This window comes from Ursus maritimus, unplaced genomic scaffold (assembly GCF_017311325.1).
Source record: "Ursus maritimus isolate PB19 unplaced genomic scaffold, ASM1731132v1 scaffold_32, whole genome shotgun sequence".
NCBI lineage: Eukaryota > Metazoa > Chordata > Mammalia > Carnivora > Ursidae > Ursus > Ursus maritimus.
The window spans coordinates 27,028,813-27,050,712 of NW_024425786.1; the positions used below are offsets into that span (position 1 = coordinate 27,028,813).

General features: G+C 43.0%; 1 protein-coding gene across 1 annotated transcript in view; it reads right to left on the bottom strand.

Moving 5' to 3' along the window:
- Positions 1–14,991, bottom strand: part of CLSPN (claspin) — a 30,596-nt gene extending 15,605 nt beyond the window's left edge. Inside the window, exons 1-9 of the mRNA XM_008694404.2 lie at positions 14,568–14,991; positions 11,980–12,088; positions 11,009–11,457; positions 10,249–10,416; positions 8,847–8,924; positions 8,447–8,519; positions 7,653–7,761; positions 6,909–7,486; positions 1,888–2,079 (exon numbers count right to left, since the gene is read on the bottom strand). Coding sequence (XP_008692626.2) covers positions 1,888–2,079; positions 6,909–7,486; positions 7,653–7,761; positions 8,447–8,519; positions 8,847–8,924; positions 10,249–10,416; positions 11,009–11,457; positions 11,980–12,088; positions 14,568–14,591 — 1,780 coding nt within the window. The 5' untranslated portion in view covers positions 14,592–14,991. The remainder of the gene's footprint in view (positions 1–1,887; positions 2,080–6,908; positions 7,487–7,652; positions 7,762–8,446; positions 8,520–8,846; positions 8,925–10,248; positions 10,417–11,008; positions 11,458–11,979; positions 12,089–14,567) is intronic.
- Between the last annotated feature and the right edge of the window lie 6,909 nt (positions 14,992–21,900).

The following is a 21,900-nucleotide window of genomic DNA, read 5'->3' on the forward strand; positions in this document are numbered from 1 at the left end:
GGCTTGAACTCACAAACCCAAGATCAAGGGTCCCATGCTCCACCGCCTGAGTCAGACAGGCACCCCTCACCTCATTTCTAATTAAAGAGATATAAATCAAAATAAGAGATACCATTTTTGACATTTGGCAAAAATCAGAAGGCTTGATAATATCCCTTGTTAACAAGAGGAAACAGGAACTCTTACACACTGTGAATTAGCATGTAATTGGTGCAACTATTTGGAAGGACAATGGGCTGATATATATCCAAATTTGACTCAATGATTCCGCTGTAAGGAATTCTGCATTCAGATACACCAACATATACCTGACATTGGGGTGCAACATCGTGTGAAATGCCAAAAATTGGAATAAACAAGATATCCATTAAAAGAAGTACGGTTAAACAAACCATGGTATAGTCACGCAATGGAATACTATGCAGCTATTTAAAAAACCCTCAAAAACAATATAATGTGCATCTGAGCTCTGAAGTTAAGAGGTCTGGAGATTAGGCTGCTGGTTCTACTACTCACGGGCTGTGTAAACTTGAGCAGGTTGTTTAAATACTTTGTGTATCATTTTCCTCATATATAAAATAAGGATACTGATGTTATTTACGGTAAAGCACCTAGAGCAGTGCCTGGCAGACAGTAAGTATCAAATGCCTCTCTTTCTTTCTTGGGCGGGTACACACACACACACACACACACACACACACACACACACTGGTGTGTGAATATGAATTTTCTCTCTAACACACACAAGAAATTGTCAAGAGCTGCCTTTAGGAAGCTAATTTTCCATTTCATACATTTTCCTCAGTGTCTTAATTTTTTTCAATGTGATATATTAATTGTACTTTTTAAAGTGGAAGTGGGGACAGCAGACTTGTTAAAACAAAAAAGCAGAGTAGGGGCGCCTGGGTGGCTCAGTCATTAAGAGTCTGCCTTCAGCTCAGTTTGTGATCCCAGAGTCCTGGGATCGAGCCCCGCATTGGGCTCCCTGCTCAGCGGGAAGCCTGCTTCTCCCTCTCCCACTCCCCCTGCTTGTGTTCCCTCTCTCGCTGTCTCTGAAATAAATAAATAAAATCTTAAAAAAAAAAAAAGCAGAGTAGAAATCAGAATGCATAGTATGATCACATTATTGTTTGTTTCTAAACACATACACATACATACATGCAAAGAGAGATTAAAAGGATACACAAGAGGGACACCTGGGCGGCTCAGACGGTTAAGCGATGCACTCTTGATTTTGACTCAGGTCATAATGTCAGGGTCGTGAGATCAAGCCCCCCGTGGGGCTCTGTGCTCACCAGGATGTCTGCTTGAGATTCTCTCTCTCCCTCTCTTTCTCTCTGCCCCTCCCCCCACTCAGGCCCGTGCTTTCTCTAAAATAAACAAATAAATAAAATCTTTAAAAAAAAAGAAGGATACACAATATAGTTTTATGCGTCTTTGAAAGAGGATCGTAGAACCTTTTTCTTTATTCTTTGTGTTTTCTACAATGGATATTTATAGTTTTTTATTTTTTAATTAATGTATTTGTTTTTAAAGCTTTTTATTTATTTAAGTAATCTCTACGCCCCAGGGGGGACTCAGACTCACAACCCCAAGATCAAGGGTTGCATGCAGGCTCTTCCGACTAAGCCAGCCACGCACCTCTATTTATTTATTTATTTTTTTATAATAAGGCAAAGACAATTGGAAATAAAGTCATCTTACCCACCCCACACATCTAAGCAACGCTACCTGTGAATCATGTCACAGGTACTGCTATCCAATCTCCAAAGTGTCCAAGGAAAGAGATTCTAGAACTTTTCACTACAGGGTCTTCAGCAGCCATAAAGAGCTGCCAAAGCACAAGGCATAAAGCAATCAAACAAACAAAAACATGAATTCAAATACCTGGCTTTGTGCGGCTTGTTGCATCCAGCTTCTCGGCTGCCAAAGTCACAGGCACCACATCTGCCTTCAGCTCCTCCCTTCCGTCGGTGTCCAAGCCTTTCACTATGATGTTCACATTCACCTTCTGACCAGCCCTGGGCTTGACCGCTGGGTTAGCATGCTTCCAGAAACGCTGTTTCAAGGCTTCCAGTTCTAGATCCAAACGCCAACCAGTATGTCAGTTTGCCATGCTTAAATTCTTTCCTTTAAGATTCCAGTTAAGAATCATAAGCTAGGGTTTTAAGCTCAACAATGTTGCAGGGGGAAAAAAAACACCCAAAGACACCAAAAACTCCTTTGCTACTAATACCTATGTCAAATTCATATTCACATAACTTAACCCAAACTAATGAAATGTTGCAACTGTTCTTCCTCAATATACTTCAAAAATCATTTTAGGGTAGAAAGTTATAATTGAAGTTTCTAAATGTATAAAATTCTTTTTTTCTCATTTTTTAAAAATTTAAATTCAAATTACCATATAATGTATTACTAGTTTCAGATAAATGTATGAAATTCTTAAAAAAATGTATTAAACTGGTAGAACCAACACCATAATTATCAGTCATTCAATGGCTTAATTTTTCATTGATTCCAGCCTCTTTTTAAAAATTTCCCTATTTTGAACATTTCACTATTAATTAGCAATCTTAAATGGGCAAGGTCCATTTAAAAAAAGGAAATAAAATGATACCATCCAGTCAGTGATGTAACTCAGCAGAAGGACTGGAAAAGTCTGTGGGTGAAACTGTTATCCTACTTACAGGTGGTCTCTATACCACACGCCCAGCTTGTATACAAAGGGGAATATATATACTGAGAGCAGTAAGTTCCGTGGTCCAACGGTAAAAGGGCCTCTCCCCACTTCCCCATTGCTACAGTAGCTCAGAATTTCTTCCTCCTTTCTCCCTCAGCTAGCTGCTACCTGGCACCGTCACCTAATGCCTCTGTCTAAGATATCATACCATAGTGGGCTGTTTTAGAGAGCTGACACTTATAAAGAGAAACGATCCCTTTGGGGTTGAGGGATGCTGGATATTTTCACGTGCCTTCTCTTCCATATAAAATGTCCATAACACTCCAAGTTTGGTTCTTTTCTAAAATGCATTTGAATCGTATTTTAGTAGTTCTGGGGTTAGCATCTAGATACGGTTTTTCCTTCCCTAGAAGGGAACAGAAGAACTGGAAGGAGACCTTTTCATTCCGAGTCCCTAGCATTATTAGTAGCAAAAATGAAGCTCCAAAGGATGGTATGTTTATGTGACAAACAAAAGTGTAGGGAGAGGGGCGCCTGGGTGGGTCAGTCATTAAGCATCTGCCTTTGGCTTGGGTCATGATCCCAGGGTCCTGGGATCAAGCCCTGCGTCAGGATCCCTGCTCGGTGGAGGGTCTGCTTCTTCCTCTTTCTCTCTCCCTCCCCCTGCCCACTTATGCTCGCTCTCTCACTCTCAGATAAATAAATAAAATCTTAAAAAAATACTGTGGAGGGAGAGAAGATGTAAGTTTGCACCTGCTTTTATAGTAGTTCCGTAAGGCTGGAAGCAATGGGGAAAGGGAAGTAGAAAGGTAACAGAAAGAAGCAGGCCATTACTGGCACCAACAGAATAAAACAAATGGATGTGGAGGAAGATGTGCTCGGGACCTAAAATAATAGTGAGGCAGAGGAGCTGCCCTCATTCTTCAGGAGAAAGTCAGGCTCCTCACAGCTCTTCATCTCCAACGCACCTGGGCACCTACTTTCCTTGCCCTTTACTATGACTCAACCACCTCCCTCCTCACCCTAGAGTCCCTGTTCAGGCTCCTCTTCCTCCATCAGTCTTTGTCCAGCTCCACTCATGTCCTAAGTGAAAAGTCTCTGCTCCAGCTCAGGTCTCCACCAGCATCTTGAATCTAAAACTGTTTTCATTCCCATTGTTCTTAGTCCAGAAAGTAGAGGAATTAAGGGCAGAGATTGTCCCCTACACTACTGCAGGAAGCAGGAGTCCTACATCGCTGGCACCCCAAAGTTGAGATCTACCCCCATTTTCTCATGGAAAACTTACTCTATGTGAAGTTAAGGAAACTGTTCCTACTGCTTTTACTTTTAACCCCTTCCCCTGTCCGCCCTACTAGCCACCAGACTGAACTTTCCCAAAATGACTATCTGATTGGGTCATTTCCTTTGTGAACAATCTGTCAGTGGTCCTCTACTAACAAAAGGTCAAAGTCCAAGCTCCTCCCATAGCCTAAAAGCCCTGCGTGATCTGGCCTCTGGTTACCCACCCTCAATGCCTTTGCAATCTTCACTCCGGCTCGCCAGAACACCCAGTGCTCTCACTTGTCACTGTTGGGTTGTTTGCAGGTCTGTTTCCTCCACCAGGAATGCCCTCCTTCACTTCTCTGCCTCGGTGTCTCCTACTCAGCTTTCAGAACTCAGCTCCGTTATCGGTTCCTTTCAGAAGCCTCCCTGACTCCCCACGAGGTATTCCAAGGGAAGTATCTTTCCTCTAGGCTCAGAGTAGACCCAGCCCTTACCATCCAGGAGTGTCATGGTCTGTGTGCCTACCTGTCACTCCTACTAGACTTTAACGTCCTTGAGAGCAGGGACTATGTCTTGTATACACAGCATCTGACACCATGCTAGATAGAAGTTTATTGCATGGATAAATAAAAGTTGATCCTAAGTTCATACATATGGAACTGGCTGGCATGGAAACCCAACTTTCACGTCAAATACTATTTCTGAAGGAAAACATATTTTGAGTTAAAAATAAACGCCTACGACGTGCCAGGCAGTGTGCTAGTTCCCTATATAAGTGCAATGTTGGAAAAATGACCCAACCTCTCCAAGTCTCCATCTCTTCACTGCAAAATAATACCTGGGGCTGTGAGCATTAAGAATAATAGAGAATCTATCAGTGTCTGGTGTAGTAGGAACTCAAAAATAGGGTTTCTTCTCTTTCTTTCTTTCTTTCTTTCTTTCTTTCTTTCTTTCTTTCTTTCTTTCTTAAGATTTTATTTATTTATTTGTCAGAGAGAGACAGAGCACAAGCAGGGGGAGGGGCAGGCAGAACAGGCAGAGAGAGAAGCAGTCTCCCTGCCGAGCAAGGAGACCAATGCGGGACTTGATCCCAGGACGCTGGGATCATGACCTGAGCCAAAGGCAGATGCTTAACTGACTGAGCCACCCAGGCGTCCCGGGTTTCTTCCCTTTCCTGTATCATCCAAAACCATTTAGAGAGTTTCGAGTCCCAAATAAAAAAATCTCACAGTGTCTAATATTGTAAGTATTTAAGAAATGTTTCTTCCCCCTTTCTTACTCTGGGACTGTTTAGGTAACTTCTAGTCCACATCACGAAACTTTTCCTCTGCATTCTGGGCTTACTCCCATGCTTCTTTGCTAATGGAGCTATGCTGGTTCTGTTACACAACCCTTTCATTCCACCTCCTGCTCTCGTCAAACTGACTTGTCCATCCTCCCAATATGCACCATGCAGGTGTCCCTTCCAAGACTGCCCTTCTCTCCACTTCCAAAAAGCCCACCTCCTCAATCAACAGACTCACTGGGCATAATTTATACACCAGACGACTGTGGATGACAGAGCACCTGCCAACCATAAGCTGTTATGGCTATGATGTAAGTAATTTCATTAATAATAGAAGTAGAAGCCACTATTTGAGTGCTCTTATGCTATCTATTTCTTTTTTTTTTTTTTTTAAGATTTTATTTATTTATTTGACAGAGATAGAGACAGCCAGTGAGAGAGGGAACACAAGCAGGGGGAGTGGGAGAGGGAGAGCAGGTTCCCAGCAGAGGAGCCTGATGTGGGGCTCGATCCCATAACGCCAGGATCATGCCCTGAGCCGAAGGCAGGCGCTTAACCGCTGTGCCACCCAGGCGCCCCTATGCTATCTATTTCTAAGCCTTATTTCAACACATCTTCGCTACAGCCCTGTGAACTGGATATTCTTTTTTTTTTTTTCCTTAAAAAAAGATGGCTGGGAGAGGTCAAACAGCATGCTCAAGGTTAAACAGCGGAGTAGCCCAGTCCAGATTCAAAGCCAGTCCAGATTCAAAACCCTGGTTTTGCTACAGAGCCTAAGCTCTTATTATCGTGCCATACTGCCTCAATACAGAGTAGGGAACACCCAATTCTACCTACTAGTCAGGAAGTCTACCTAATATGGTAATATTTGAACTCTGTCTTGAAGGATCATTCATTCATTCACTCCTCCAATACAAATGCCTATAATATGTCATCCACTGTGGAAGCACTGGTGATAGAGCAGGGAACAAGCCAGAAGATCCCTATTCAAAGTATAAAAGGAAAGGCAGTGAACAAGTAATTACATCCACCTACTCTTCAGGCCTTCTTCTAACCGCCTATTGGAAGAAACTAATCCTTCCTCTAAACTGCCACAGCACTTTATTCTAACTACTTTTCCCTTTTCATTTAATTTTTTCCGATCATCAGTGACACACGTTCATTATAGATGTCACTTTCCACCTTCTCTCTTGTATTACTGTTATTTGCATACTTATCTCCCTATAAGAGTAAGTAGCTTAAATGTACAATAAATGTCAGACTGCTCTTGGATTGCCCTACAGAACCTTGCACGTCGTGGATAGTTTAATATTTGTTAAATGAGTCGGGAAAAAAAAGAAATTCAGTTTTGCAGACGATTTCCTGAACCAAAATGTTTCCCTTTAATGGTGAAAAAATGAATAATGCTTTTTTGAATGTCCTACCAGAATACAACAGTGACGCACCTCTTTTGTATACCAACCCATCAACAGGCTTCCATTTTAAACAAGGTTGAGAACACTCTGATGCCCTGCCACGTTTATCTAAATAGAATTCTACCCATATCTGATACATCTACAGAATAAGACCACGTGTGGTTATGGGTTCCTCCTGTGTTCCCTATCGTCCATGGTAGCAAATTACAGAAAGGTGCCAGAATAAACTATTCTAGAGGCTCCCCACAATTCAAAGGATTACCTCTGTTGGTTTCAGGTTCTTCAAGTATCACAAAGGAATCCTCATCAGCACCCAGCCGAGGTTTACTGGAAACATCTACCCCCAGTTGCTTAAGTCTATCCAGAGTGAACCTCCTCGCTTTTTCAGTTGGCACAATTACTGATTTAGTTTGCTGCCCGGGCTCTTCCACCTTCTCGTCTGCTTCTCCTGTTTTCTTCAGGCCTTCTTCTTCCTCCAGAGCATGAGGTTCAGGTGCCACAAGCCCTCCGGCCTGATACTCCTCATTGTCCTCGTTCCGGAGGAAGCTGGATTCCTGCTGTGCCACGGAGCTGTCCTCAGGTAAAGGTCTATCGTCACTCTGCTTCTGTCTCTCCTGAATTTCTTGCTCTTCGCTTCCCATCAAATCCTTACCGCATGACTCATCTGATCCAGCAGTGATCTGGGGTTCCACTGAAGCTGCAGGGAGTGCATTAATGTCCATTTCATAGCTTGCATCTGTTGTCTGCTCAGAATCTTTGCTATGGTGGTCATTATTCTTCTCACTTGTATTTGCGGTGTCTGCGGTTTCTTTGGGATGGCTTGACTGATACTTAGATGACCTAGAGAAGGGAAAATGAGCTGAAGTTGAAAATTATCCTAAGTGTGAAACTCTCATCTCAGCACATCATGGTATGAGTTAAATCGGTTTTAGGAGTGAGGAGTCTGAACTTTTAACACCAGATGTTTATTACAAAAATTATAATCACAAGGAAAGAGAGTTCTTACTTCAGTAGCGCCATGGCATTTCCCTGGCAAGTGGGTCGGGGTTTACGTTTGAAGAAATCATGAATGGTTTTATTCTCAGGCATATGATATGGAAGATTAAGTGCAGACTCTATAAAACGGAACACAACAAGCAAATACATAGACTGTATATTCTGAAATGTCATTTCATATTCAGTTGACTAAACAGTACGGTAAAAGCCATCACCAGAAACAGAAAACACTCCTGGCTTTAATAAAGACAGCATCTAAGTACAAAAGAACTCCCTGAAGACCTGTGGCTTTTAAACTTAGTTGTGAAATCAAACTAATCCAGGAAGTTTTTAAAAAATACAGATTCTTGGGGCCCCTGGATGACTCGGTTAAGCATCTGCCTTCAGCTCGGGTCATGATCCCAGGGTCCTCAGCAGGCTGTCTGCTTCTCTTTCTCCCTCTCAATAAAAAAAAAAAAAAGTTTTGAAAAGTACAGATTCTACATGTTGGATGTAGAAATAAAGTCTAAAATTAAAAAAAAAAAAAAATCTGGGGGCTCTTGGGTGGCTCAGTTGGTTAAGCGTCTACCTTCGGCTCAGGCTGTGATCTCAAGGTCCTGGATCAAGCCCCTGTCAGGCTCCCTAGCCAGTGGGGAGTCTGTTTCTCCCTCTGCCCCCCTCCCCACTCTTGCGCGCACGCACTCTCTCTCTCTCTCTCAAATAAATAACATTAAAAAAAAAAAAAAAAACAACCCTAACACCCAGGTTGAGCTTACAAAGATACACTGTGATTTGCCTCAAAGTTACTGTACTGATTTACATTACCTCGAATAAGGCGCTGAGTTTCACTATGCAGTTTTTTTAATGCTTCCTTACTTAATCTGGCTGCCTTCCTTTCCTAAAGAAAACAGAAAGTGAGACTACATTAATGCTATTATCCAGAAAGATATTCATGCTGCAAGAGTTTGCCCTCTCCAAGAAAAGAGGATGGAGAGAGAAAAGTAAGCACTAGTAAGTTCAGTACAATATAAATTCAAGATCATTTATTTTGCATATCACATAGAATTAATTCGACACAATCCATACTTGTGTCCCTACTATGTACAAAGCAATATGTTGGGTACCAGGAAAATATGACAGACATGATAAAATATTTATCCCTCAGAAATTCACAATCTCCTGGGGAAAGAAATCAACATGACAATTATACAGAGCTCTATCTCACCTTCCTTATGGTGCCTTTCGATAACTCAGTTTCTTCTTCAAATGGATAGACCTCACTCTCCAAAGACAGTTCCTTTTTCTAAAAGAGAAGATAACAAGTTGAAAAATATGGACAAAAATTACACTGATTTCAACTCTGGTTGGTCTCATGGGTCATGGGATCCAGCCCTGCGTTGGGCTCCGTGCTGAGCGGGGAGTCGGCTTGGAATTCTGTCTCTCTGCCACCTCCCCCCACCCCCCCACCCCCACCGCACTGGAGCACACGTGCGTGCACTCTCTCTCTCTTTCTCTAAAGGAAATGAATAAATCTTAAAAAAAAAAATCATTTTAAAAAATTGAACTGAGGGGCGCCTGGGTGGCTCAGTCATTAGGCGTCTGCCTTTGGCTCAGGGCGTGATCCCAGCGTTCTGGGATCGAGCCCCACATCAGGCTCCTCTGCTGGGAGCCTGCTTCTCCCTCTCGCACTCCCCCTGCTTGTGTTCCCTCTCTCACTGGCTGTCTCTCTCTCTCTCTGTCAAATAAATAAAATCTTAAAAAAAAAAAAATTGAACTGAGATAAGAGGATACTGCCTACTCAAAAGATTGCTTTTCAACATCACATCATTGTTAATAACAAGCCAATAATTATCAAACAAAGTTATTAAACCTACAGCATCCCAATAAAGCCTAGAAAAAAATTTGCTGTCTCAAATGGAGCTTGGGCTCTCATTTCTTACACTTCTTTATTATATCTTTCCCTAAGGAGGGACAATGACTCCCAGGGAGCTAAAGATAATCTTAGCAAGAACAATTGTGCTTCCAAACACTCAGCACAATGATGTTTGACTATTGCTTCTCTTTGATACCTTTCCAGAAACATTTTAGGTTCATTTCATGGAGGCCACAGGATTATAAAATTTATATCTCTGCCCCATTACTTACCTGCTTCTTATACAATATAAAGTATCTCATTTTTCCCCCTAACATTCCTATGAGGGCTGTCAAATTCCTGGGGCATGTAGGTGGCTCAGTCGGTCAGGCATCTGCCTTCAGCTAAGGTCATCATCTCAGGGTCCTGTGAAAGGGTCCCACATCGGGCTCTCTGCTCAGCAGGGAGCCTGTTTCTCCCTCTCCCCCTGCTCATGCACTCTCTCTCTCTCTCTCTCCCTCTCACTATCTCTTGCTACCTCTCTCTCTCTGTGTCAAATAAATAAAATCTTAATAAAAAAAAAATACTAGCTTCCACACAAGTTAGCATGTCTATCACCTGTACTTCCTGATTCCAAAATTGACAGCCACAAAACTTAAATCAATTGCCACATGTTTTTCTTCAGTTCAAAAAAAGAGATTCCAACAGTAAGTCAGAAAATAAAACAAAGATTAGAAGCAGTGGGTCAGCTCTTTTGCAATCATCTTTTACTTGCCTTGTGCTTTTTTACTTTGTTTTTCACAGCTGCCCTTATGGATTCTAATGACTCTTCGTCTTCCAATGCAGAGTTATTTTCCTCCTCCTCCTCCAGCCCAGTTTCAAAAAGATCTTTATCCACAAGAAGACAGCCACTGTCATTAAATGGCTGTTTCACATCATCTTCCTGGACAATGCATAAAGAAAAAGCAAAATCCAATCACCCAAACTCCAATATTTCACATCATAAGGTAATTTGGATCAGGCCATAAAAAGCCCATATTACATCAGTAGACAAATATATGGCATTCTAGAATATTCTCCCTGGTTCCTACCCATAGTCATCCTTTGAGGTCCATGCTGTGATTTTACTATCCCAAACCAACTTAATAAATTATATATATATATTTTGAAAAGTCAATTAAATACTTATTAAGCAACTACTTTATAAAACTTGAGGATGGTTTCTCTAGTTAGCAAACAAGACTTGCCTAAAAAATTCTCCTCTGAAAGCTAATTTTCATCAGACCAGAAGCAGCAATTACTCCATGTGCTTGCAAAGAAAATGGAAAGCTATTTATTTGGAAGTGTCCCCTGCTTATCCAAAATGGAGAATGAGACCAACAAGTTTTAAATTACGTATCTCATTACTTGCAATGCGAAACAATCAACTCGAAACTATATGCTAAGTGCAGAAACCTCAAGAGCTAAAAGCAACTTTTTCTAAGATGTTAAGTTCATCTGTCTTAGAAAGAACAAATTTATTCTTGTAAATATACCTCATTTTTCGTTTCCTTCTTTTTTAGCCGCCTGATTTTTTCCATCTTTTTTTCCTCTTTCTCAAGTCTTCTCTTTGATTTCATTTTTGCTTTTCCTTCAATTCCTTCTTTATCACATTTGGGTTTTTTAGAAATCTTTCTGTCAACTGTGAAGTCCACAGAGTTTTCAGATTGGAGACTCCGGTCTACGCAAGGCATCACCTGGGTTTCAAGATTTTCCTGATACAAAGACTCCTCGATGTCACTTTCAGCACTGCCTGCCAGAGTTTTGAAAATCCTTCTGACTTTTCCATTCTTTCCAGCATACAAATTCTCTTTATTTTCCTCCTCGATACTGTCGTAGGGAGTTTTCTCTGGAGAGGCATTTGTGTCCTCTCTCTCAGAATCACTGTCTTGTAATACCTTCCTGCTTTTCAATGTCTTACTCACGAATAACTCTTCATCTGAATCTGGAGGGAACATAATTTTTTTAGAGGTCTACTGTCATTTGGCCCTCCTCCTAGTCCCACTGCTCCTCAAAAATATCCAATTATCCAAGTGCTATGTCACCTTGTGAAATTATGTAACTACCACTAAGAACTGATTGTAGCAAAGCAAATGTAAACATAGATTTTAAAAAACATTTTCCCTGGAAAAATGTCTCTTACTTAGAAATATAATTATATATATTTACAAAGTGTAAAGTTGTTCTAATTCTTCTGGCAGGTGTTAAAAATCCTTTTAGTAAAGGATGAATGCATTCAACAAGGCAGTGATAGCTTCTAGACATTTTATATATTTTATTCAATAACATAATAGAAATGGTTAATGTCAAAAGGGTACAAGCACTATTATTTTGTTTTTATAATAAATAAGACAAACAATAAGGTTAGACATTAATAATTAAACGAACCAAGAGAATAATGAAATCAGTCCACTTACAACCCAGGCCCCCACATTCTATGCCTAAAATAAAAATCACTATTACAAACCTCCATCACTCAAGGGCGCGATGGTTTCGCAGCTGCCTTGTCCACTGTCGGAAGGACTATCGGCGTCTTCCTGTGAAATGACCTTTGGATCAGTGACTTCTAGGTGAACCTAGAAAATAAGAACATACTTTGCATTAACCAACTGGCGACAAAAAGCTCTAAGTACATAAAGATACACAAATCATAGGATTGTGAGGCTGGAGTAAGGAAAACACCAATACGATGGTTCAACAAAGGGATGACATTAAGAATCAGTGGACAAGGGGCACCTGGGTGGCTCAGTCGTTAAGTGTCTGCCTTGGGCTCAGGGCGTGATCCCGGCATTATGGGATCAAGCCCCACATCAGGCTCCTCCGCTAGGAGCCTGCTTCTTCCTCTCCCACTCCCCCTGCTTGTGTTCCCTCTCTTGCTGGCTGTCTCTCTCTCTCTCTCTCTCTCTCAAATAAATAAAATCTTAAAAAAAAAAAAAAAAAAGAATTAGTGGACAAAGGGCACCTGGCTGGCTTGGTTCAGTGGAACGTGTGACTCTTGGTCTCAGGGTTGTGGGTTCGAGCCCCACAATGGGTATAGAGATTATTTAAAAATAAAATATTAAAAAGAAAAAGAATTACTGGACCAAAGAAACCAAAAATTCATTGTTCACCTTTGAAGAATACTATAGAACCAACGCTTTATTTTGAGTAATGGCACCTAAACAAAAAGAATCAAGCATTTATTACACGTTTTTTGTTTGAACTGCTTCTCACTGTATCCAAATGACATGTTAAATAACATCACAGAGATGCAACCAGATGTGAAAAACTCTATAGAACAAAGTATGCGTTTCCTTAATAGTAAACTGCAAGAAAAAAAGAAAAGGGAGGGAGACCTATACAGAGTTAAGATACATATACACACACACATATCAACAATTGCAATATGCAGACTTTGGATCCTGATTCAAATAAACTGAAAGTATACATATGAGTCAATGAAATATGAAGACTAACTAGATATTTAGTATTAAGCAACAATTCTAAATATTTTAGGTGTGGCGATAATATCTGTGGTCATCTATTTTGGAAAGCCCTTATCTTAGAGATGCATAATGAAGTATTTGTGGATGAAATGATGTCTGGAATTTGCTTCCAAATAATCCATTGAGGGGGAAAGTGGGTGGGACTATAAATGAAACAAGATTGGCACGATTTAATAACTGTTGAAGTTAGGTGACAGGTTCATTATACCTGCCTTTCTATGTTTGTATATGTTTGAAAATTTCCAAATAAAACCATTTTAGAAGTCCCAAGTAAAAAATATTAGTACGGGTGTGTTAGGTGACTTGACCAGTTAGTGACCAGGCTGATCGTAGACGCCAGATCTCCTACATCCCTGGTGTTCTTCGGGCTTTGAATCCACTTAAGGGTGGGGGGGAGGGGGGGGAGGTAAATATTAACATCTGTAAAGTAGTAGGGCACTACCTACCTCAATGGTTTCTCAAAAAACGATTAAATTGATTTAAATGTTTGGTACAATTATTTAAATAATAACCAAAGATAACAAGTACTGAGGATCATCATTCATGTACTGATGATTCTCTCAACAATCCAAAGCAGTAAGATTCTCTGTGGACGCAGAAACTGAGTTTAGGTAACCATATAACTCAATACATGGTAACGCTCTTAATCACTTTATTCTAGGCAAATTGTACCAATATCAGCAACAGTCAGGGCCAGGAACAGGGTGAGGACAGAGTCGAGTCTCAAAAACCTCAGTCATCAATATAAAAAAAAAAAATCAAATTGGCAAACTATGGCTCATGAGGTCAGCCAACTACTTTTGTAGATCAAGTTCTGTTGGAACCGGGGCCAGGATTAGGAGGAGGTGAGGTGGAGTAGTGCAAACGCAGGGTTTTGCTTTAATTTTTATTTTAAAAAATACTTAATTCAAATACTATAATTACTGAGTTCTGGGGAGCCGTCTTAAATTTTGCTCCCAAGGCTCACCCTAGTCCCGGCCCCAGGCAAGAACACGGGTGTGGAAACAGATGTTTCTATGCCTGATCCCGCCAGCGATCAGCCAGCCACCAGCCGGGAAGCCCCGAGACTGCTACTTTTCTCGGGGTTCCGTGCGATGACCTCAAAGCCCCCTAGAAACTCAATTCCGAACTCCTAGAGACTCCCACCGTCCATTTCCGGGGAACCCCGCCCCGCAACCCAGGCGGACCTGGGCCTTCCTCTGTTTTGGGGGGGCTGAATAAGGAAGAGCCCCGGCTGCAGGAAACGCGCCAAAGGGGAGGCCGGACGGGCGGGGCCAGCTGAGGAACCGATGGGCTGCCGGGTGCGCGCGCCGCAGGGGCCACAAGCGACGCCGCGGAGCGCACCGAGGGGCGGGAAGCCCAGCGCGGGACTGGACCGCAGCGTCTCGAGCCCACCGGACCGCAGGGGCATCCCGCCAGGCCCGACCGCGCGCCGCGCCGCCACGGTGCACGCCGGGAGCTGTAGTCCTACCAGCCTCCGCGACCCGCTCCGCCGGGCTCGACCCCTACCCCACCCGCCCCTCGGCGCCAGGCCTCTGCAGCCGCCATGGCGGCCTGTGCACGAACTCACCTCAGAAACCACTTCGCCGGTCATGACTCCGGCTTCCCCGGCGCTTTGCTGTAACGGAGCAGGTCTCCGGTTCTCTTAGCCGGGGTACAGCTGCTCTCGCGGTCTCCAGTCAGGCAACAAGGTTCGAGCTTTCGCGCCCAGCCAGAGTGGAGGCCCCGCCCTAACGATTGGCACCAATCCGAAGGAGTCTTTCTACATGAGGCCACGCCCCCCACACTGTCCTACCAATCACGAAGCGCCTTCGGCCAATCCCGCAAGTATAATCTGGGTTGGGTTGGCGGGTCCCGGCTCCTCCAGTCAATAGAACCTAAGGGAGGCTGGGGGTGTCGCGTCTGCGGGAGGGAGGGGCCCTCTAGCCTTGCAAGGGGGTAACCAGGCGAGTGGTGGCCTTTGACCTTTGGCCCTTGCCGCAGCTCATTTTGAGGAGTAAACCCTCCAAGCGGGAAGTGAGCTGGGAGAAGATCCCAGGGCAATTGAAGGCACCTGTGGGCATTTTCGCCAGGACCTCCATCCCTGGAGTAGCTAGATCCTGCCTGCTCCTTCTTGTACATAGCATTCACGCCACTGAACATCGACAAACAAAAGTTTTGTGGGCTGCTCATATATCAAAGCAAAGAATATCCTTGGATAGCCTTTATAATTTTATTTTTTTTAAAGATTTTATTTATTTGTTCGACAGAGATAGAGACAGCCAGAGAGAGAGAGGGAACACAGTCAGGGGGAGTGGGACAGGAAGAAGCAGGCTCCCAGCGGAGGAGCCTGATGCGGGGCTCGATCCCATAACGCCGGGACCACGCCCTGAGCCGAAGGCAGACGCTTAACCGCTGTGCCACCCAGGCGCCCCGCCTTTATAATTTTATTTAACGTTAATTTGAGGGACGCCTGGGTGGCTTGGTCGGTCAAGCGTCTGCCTTCCTCTCAGGTCCTGATTCCAGGGTCCTGGGATTGAGTCCCACATCTGGCTCCTTGCTCAGGAGGAGCCCCCTGCTTCTCCCTCTGCCTGGCGCTTCCCCTGCTTGTTCTCTCTCTCTCTCTCTCTCTCTCTCTCTCTCTCGTGCTCTCTCTCTGGCAAATAAATAAATACAATCTTTTTTAGGGGCGCCTGGGTGCCTCAGTCGTTAAGCGTCTGCCTTCAGGTCAGGTCATGATCCCAGGGTCCTGGGATTGAGCCCTGCATCCGGCTCCCTGCTAGGCCAGGAGTCTGCTTCTCCCTCTACTCCTCTCCCTTTCTTGTGCTGTCTCTTTCCCTCTCTCTCTCTCTCAAACGCACGCGTGTGCGTGCTCTCTCTCATATAAATAAATAAACTATTTTTCAAAAAATAAAGTTAATTTGAGAATGCAGAAAACACCTACCTGTCCACTCCTAGACTCCTTAGACAAGGCAAGAAAAAAGAATAAAAGGTCTGGAGTCAGACTAATACCAGACAATTCGAATCCCTTGTCATTATGCTGGTTACTATCATTTTCCCCTGCAGGTCCATTCTCTGCCATTCCTTATCCTGCTCTGTCTAGGCAAAGTTGACTTCTCCCCACTGCATTACCCAAGCTCCCTTGACCTCTGGCTTCTGGTTGAGTCAAGCTCCTGGAAGGTACTTTACAAGATTACTGTAAGAAGGAGATCAGAGAGCACCAAGAAAGAAAGGCCATAGTAGTTACTGTCCCCACTTCATTCTCATGATCCTATCCATGAGTTGGGGTGACCAACTCATCCCAATTTTCCCAGAACTTCCCCAGTTTTAGCACTGAAAGTCCCACCTCCCAAGATTCTCCGTTCCAGGCAAACCAGGATAGTTACCGTATCCACTGGCCTCCTCTTCCAAGTTTCCAACTTCAGCTGGGTTCAAATAAAATTCTCTTTCCTCATCTTTTTTTCTTTACCTCCTCACCACTTCTCAACCCACTTTTGCCCCTGCCCCCAAGATTCCATTATCCATCCTCTTCTATCCCATCCATCTAGCCACATTTCCACCCACTCCAGTATTTCTACATTGATGATTTCCAAATATACACCTGTAGCACTCCTCCTTCATATTTGGAGGGCTAACATTTATCAGGGGCTTACCCTGTGACAGAAACAGTTGCAAGAATTTTGTAAACATCTTATTTAGTCATCAGAATTAATTATAAGGTAAGTAATATATTATCTCCATTTTAGCAGGAGACTAAACCTTTAAAATCTAGTAACGGGTGGAGCCAATATTCACACCCTGCTCAGTCTGACTCCAGAACTCCTACTTCTCAGGGAGACCTTGCCTGAGCCCCTTCTCCATTCTCCCTCCATCCCCTGTTCTGGTTTCCCCAATAACACCTCTGCCTGAAGTTTTATTTTTATCAATTTGTGTATTGTTGCTCCAAGAGGACAGCACTTTGTTTCCTTTAACACCATATTCTATGTAGAATAGTTTTTCTCCAACTATGCATCAGAATAAGTATGCATCAGAATGAACTGAAGAGCTGATAAAAAGGTTGTTGAACCCCACTCCCAGAGTTTGTGATTCAGGATGTCTGATGTGAGGCCCGAGAATTTTCTCTTTTTTTAAAGATTTTTTTAAAAAATTTTATTCATTTAAGAGAGAGAGCAAGAGAGCACAAGCGGGGGAAGGGACAGCGGGAGAAGCAGGGAGCCCGACACAGGGCTGGATCCCAGGATTCTGGATCATGACCCAAGCCCGATGCAGATGCTTAATCGACTGAGCCACCCAGGCGCCCCAAGGCCCAAGAATTTTCATTTCCAGCAAGTTCCCAGATGATTCTAATGCTGCTGGTATGAAGACCACACTTGGAGAACAAGGGCTTAGAACATACCCGGCTCATGGTAGGGAAATCAATATTTGCTGAACAAATTTGGTCACTTGACAACTATACTATTCTTGAACTCCCTTTGGATGTGAATAAATGAGATAATACTCCAGATATTAGCATTTTCAGAAGTAATTAGCATTTTCCTCTCTTTGAAGAACACCTATTCAGTCACCAGAAAAACAAAGAAAGAGAGCTCTGATTTGGGCAATGAGCAGACTGGGTGAGTTAGGAAGGAGAAATCTTTTACTCTATACATTAACTTGTGCTAATCTAAAGTGAGTCTGTATTTGGAATTAGCAATCTATATTCTCAATTTTGGTGGTTGGCACCATAATCCATCACTCACCAATTTAGAAACCTGGGAGTCACCTTGACTCCTCTGTCTCTGGACTCTCAAGGTTAATCATCCAACAAGCTTTGTTTATGAAGTTGATGGTAGCAAGGGAAATCGCTGCAGTGTTCAGTTTGCAGAGATTAGCCTGAACCTGTCCAGTAAAGGGCTTTTTAAACTTAGGTAAGTCGTTTAACCTCGCAGAACCTTGTTTTCATTATTTATAAGTAGAAAACCCTGGATGCAATCCAATCGGATCAGATGGATTCTCAAATGGGTTTAATTGACAGATCACCTGGACGTGTGGCACTCTGCAGAAATATTTTGCAGTACTGACCACATCCGATTTGGTCATAGAAATTAGGAAACGTTTTCACCAGTAGGATCTACCCTCATGTCACACAAAATCAATATAAAAAAGGAATTCTGAGATTACATGTGTATGGAAAAATAAGCCACAGGATTTAACATGGCTAACCCATTCCAAAGTTGTATTTCTATTTGCTCGCTGGAAGACAGACAAAAGGAGATGCCAAAGGCTTATGAAAGTTTGGAGGGAGAAAGTTGATTAAATTATATATCTTATCTCACCTTTTCTGCAAATTGAGAAAGCCTCCCATGTTGAAGTTTTAGTACTACCATTCTTCTGGAATGAAGTGTGAGAAATGGCTTGCTTTTCTGAAGTTCTGGGCTGCTGAGCCTTTATCCCTGGAGAAGCACTGCCACCACGTGGCAGGCCTTGGTCATGTCATTCCATCTATTGCCTGTAGCCACTCTATTCTAAAGAAAAGAAAATTTTTTTTTTCATTTTAAAATTATTCAGAATTGTTTAAAATTTCCTTTGGTGCGGTGAAATAATTGCATCTCCCAGAATCTGCTTTCAAAAACAATTACAAACTGTCATTCCATACAGTTTAAGCTTCTCCTGGAGAGTGCCCAGGAGAAGTAAGGCCAGGGCTGTTTTTCAGGCTTAATTTAAGTACCCCCTGCCCTTTAAAAATGGAAAAGGACCTGACACATAGGAGGTGCTTACTAAATAATTGTTGAGTGAATTATTAAAATACTGCGGCCTAAAAAGCAAAAACAAAACCTGTCAGGGCCTTTTCCCAAGGCGTGACAGCACACATGCCATTAGCTATTTTGTATGCAGAAGCTCCTTTCCTGCAACTCTTGGCAAGCTCAAGTATCTATCCAGTATTCATCCGCTCATTTAACAGACCTTGAGCATCTATGTTAAGCCGATTCTAAACACGGAGAATATAAAGATAAGTAAAATACAGTCTTGTTCTCAGAGAACTTCCCATTGTTGGTTGGAGACAGCCCAATAAATACGCATGTGTAATAGCAAAAGTGTGTACAGGTAGCCGTAGGGCCCTGAGAAAGGCAAGTGACCTTGCCTGGGGTAAGCCAGGGGGAGGTGACTCCTGAACTGAGTTGTGGAGATGAATTGGAGCTCTCTAGGCTGGCATAGGGAGGAGAGGCATTTAGGTATGCGCAGGGGCCTGATAAAGCATGTTGTGTTTGGGGAGCTGAAAGGATGTCAGTATGACTAGAGCCCAGAGTATGTGTTTGGTGGGGGGAAGGGGGGAATGGCCAGAATGAAGGTTGAAAGTTAAACAGGGAACAAAAAAAAAGTCTGGCATGCTATGCTTACAGTTTAGTTTTTGGTCAATATGAACTGGGCCTCTGGGGGTGGGGGGTGGGGATTGTAAAGAAGAAGAGCAACGTGGTTGGATATGTGTTTGAGAAAGCTTATTCTGGCAGGTTATGAAGGCTGGTTTGGAAGGGGATTAGACTGGAGACAGGAAGACCAGTTGTCTAGGTGGGAGATTAGAGGGACCTGAACTAGGTCAATGATAGTAGCAATGGAGAGAAGGAGATGGATTGGGAACAAAGAGGCAAATAGGAGGGGGGCTTATTGGATGATTAACCTTGAGGAGCGAGGGACAATGTGATTTTCATGACTCTTGGGTTTTCAGATTGGTGGGTGACCAATTATGGTGCCATTTATCAAAATTGAGAATATACGTACTTAATCCAAATACAGACTCACTTTAGCTTGGCCCAAAACCTTGGTTAATATGTAGCACAAAAGGGGTGCCTGGGTGGCTCAGTCAGTTAAGCATCTGCCTTTGGCTCAGGTCATGATCCCAGGGTTCTGGGACGGAGCCCCTAGTCGGGCTCCCTGCTCAGCAGGGGCGTCTGCTTCTCCCTCTCCTTCTGCGCCGCTCGTGTGCTCTCTCTCCCTCGGTCACTCACCTTCTCTCACAAATAAATAAATAAAATCTTTCAAAAAAAAAATACATAGAACCAAAAGTTTCCTCTTGCTAGTCCCCGCCCCCCGCCCACACCGTCCACACATTGTCCAAACTGGAGCTCTCTCTTCTCTGTCCTGGTGACTGAAGAGGTGTTCCCCAGGCACAGGCTCCTCTCTCCATTTCATTTCCAAACTGCTCTCCGTGCAGTTCCCAGAACCTCAGCTCAGCAGCTTTTGGTTTCCTGTTCGTTTATTTTCTCCTTAATTTTCTTTTCCTTCCTGGCTATCTACCCCGGGGGGAAAATGTGTAAGAATAATTCCTCTGCCCTGCTTTATTGTCTTTTTTCCTCAGACTTTTGGCTTCAGTTTTTGTAAAAACCCGAGTATTTTCATAACCCAACCCTAAAGCCCTATAGACACTTAATGGCTTGGTGGTGGTGCGAGGAATGTTTATTTAGACATCAGCATCCTCAGCACTTGGTCAATTACACCTCAATCACATGTTCGTCAACCCGTCTAGGGAGACTACTCATATACGCACGTTTAGGGGAGGGAATTCCACCACAGAAGGACAAAGGGGATCTGCTCCACTCCTGCTTTCATTTAAATTTCAGCACCTGCTTTTGGGTAGGCTAATGCCAACTTCAGACAGATCAGATAATTGGACCGTACCCAGAAGGACATAATCTTATATGTATATACATATAGATATACATACATATATGTATATACATATATATACAAATATAGTAACTTCTTCAAGCACAATGTAGTTGAAGAAACACTTCCTGACACAGGAGGTGGTACTGGATAGACAAAACAACATTGTTCCTGCAAAGGATGGTTTTAGTAGTGCTATTCAACCAGGGGATTTATCACAGTTGTTACCATGCCCCCCTCCTTACTGGAATTTAGAGGGTAGGGCCAAGATTGCTAAGTGTCTGTGAGAAATCCTGAAATAAGCATCGAGGAAGAGTATTTTATTTTTATTTATTTTTATTTTTTTTAAAGATTTTATTTATTTATTTGACAGAGAGAGACAGCCAGCGAGAGAGGGAACCCAAGCAGGGGGAGCAGGAAAGGAAGAAGCAGGCTCCCAGCAGAGAAGCCTGATGTGGGGCTCGATCCCAGAACGCTGGGATCACGCCCAGAGCCAAAGGCAGACGCTTAATGACTGTGCCACCCAGGCGCCCCGGGGAAGAGTATTTTATTTTATTTTTAAAAATATTTTATTTTTAAATAATCTCTACACCCAACATGGGGCTCAAACTTAAAACCCCGCGATCAAGGATCTCATGCTCTACCAACTGAGCCAGTCAGGCACCCCGAAGGAGAGTATCTTAGGCAGGGAAGATGGAATGGGTAAGGGCACCGAGACAGGAATGATGGTAAGATTCTCAGGGAATTGTTCAATCAGTGACTTCATGATGATGGAATAGAAGGTAAGGCATAGGATGTCAAGATTGTTGAATTAAATTCAACAGAAGGATTTATAGAGTATCTTTTTGGAGACTCAATATCTGCTAGATACACGGAATATATGGAGAGAAGGAGACAAGGTAACTTCCTCTGAGGATAAAAAACACGGAGCAGATTGTGATGAGTGCTGTGGGAAAGATATGAAATCTGTGGCCTGGGAAATGTGATCACAGCAATCCTTGAATATGAAGCATGGAACTTCAGACAGTCATTCATTCATTCCACAGACTTTTACAGAGCATTGTGATGGATTGCTAGCATAATCACAGCTCTTTGTGGCCTCTCCCTTCCTCAAAGTGAGTTTGCTGTGCCTCCCATCTAATTCTCTGTCTCTTAAATCTGGGCTGTCCTTGTTACTTGCAGTGATGAACAAAATATAGGGAAAGTAACATTGTATACATAGCTTCTGAGGCTCAGCTTTAAGGAACTTTGCAGCTTTTATTTTCATCTTAGAACACTGTGGC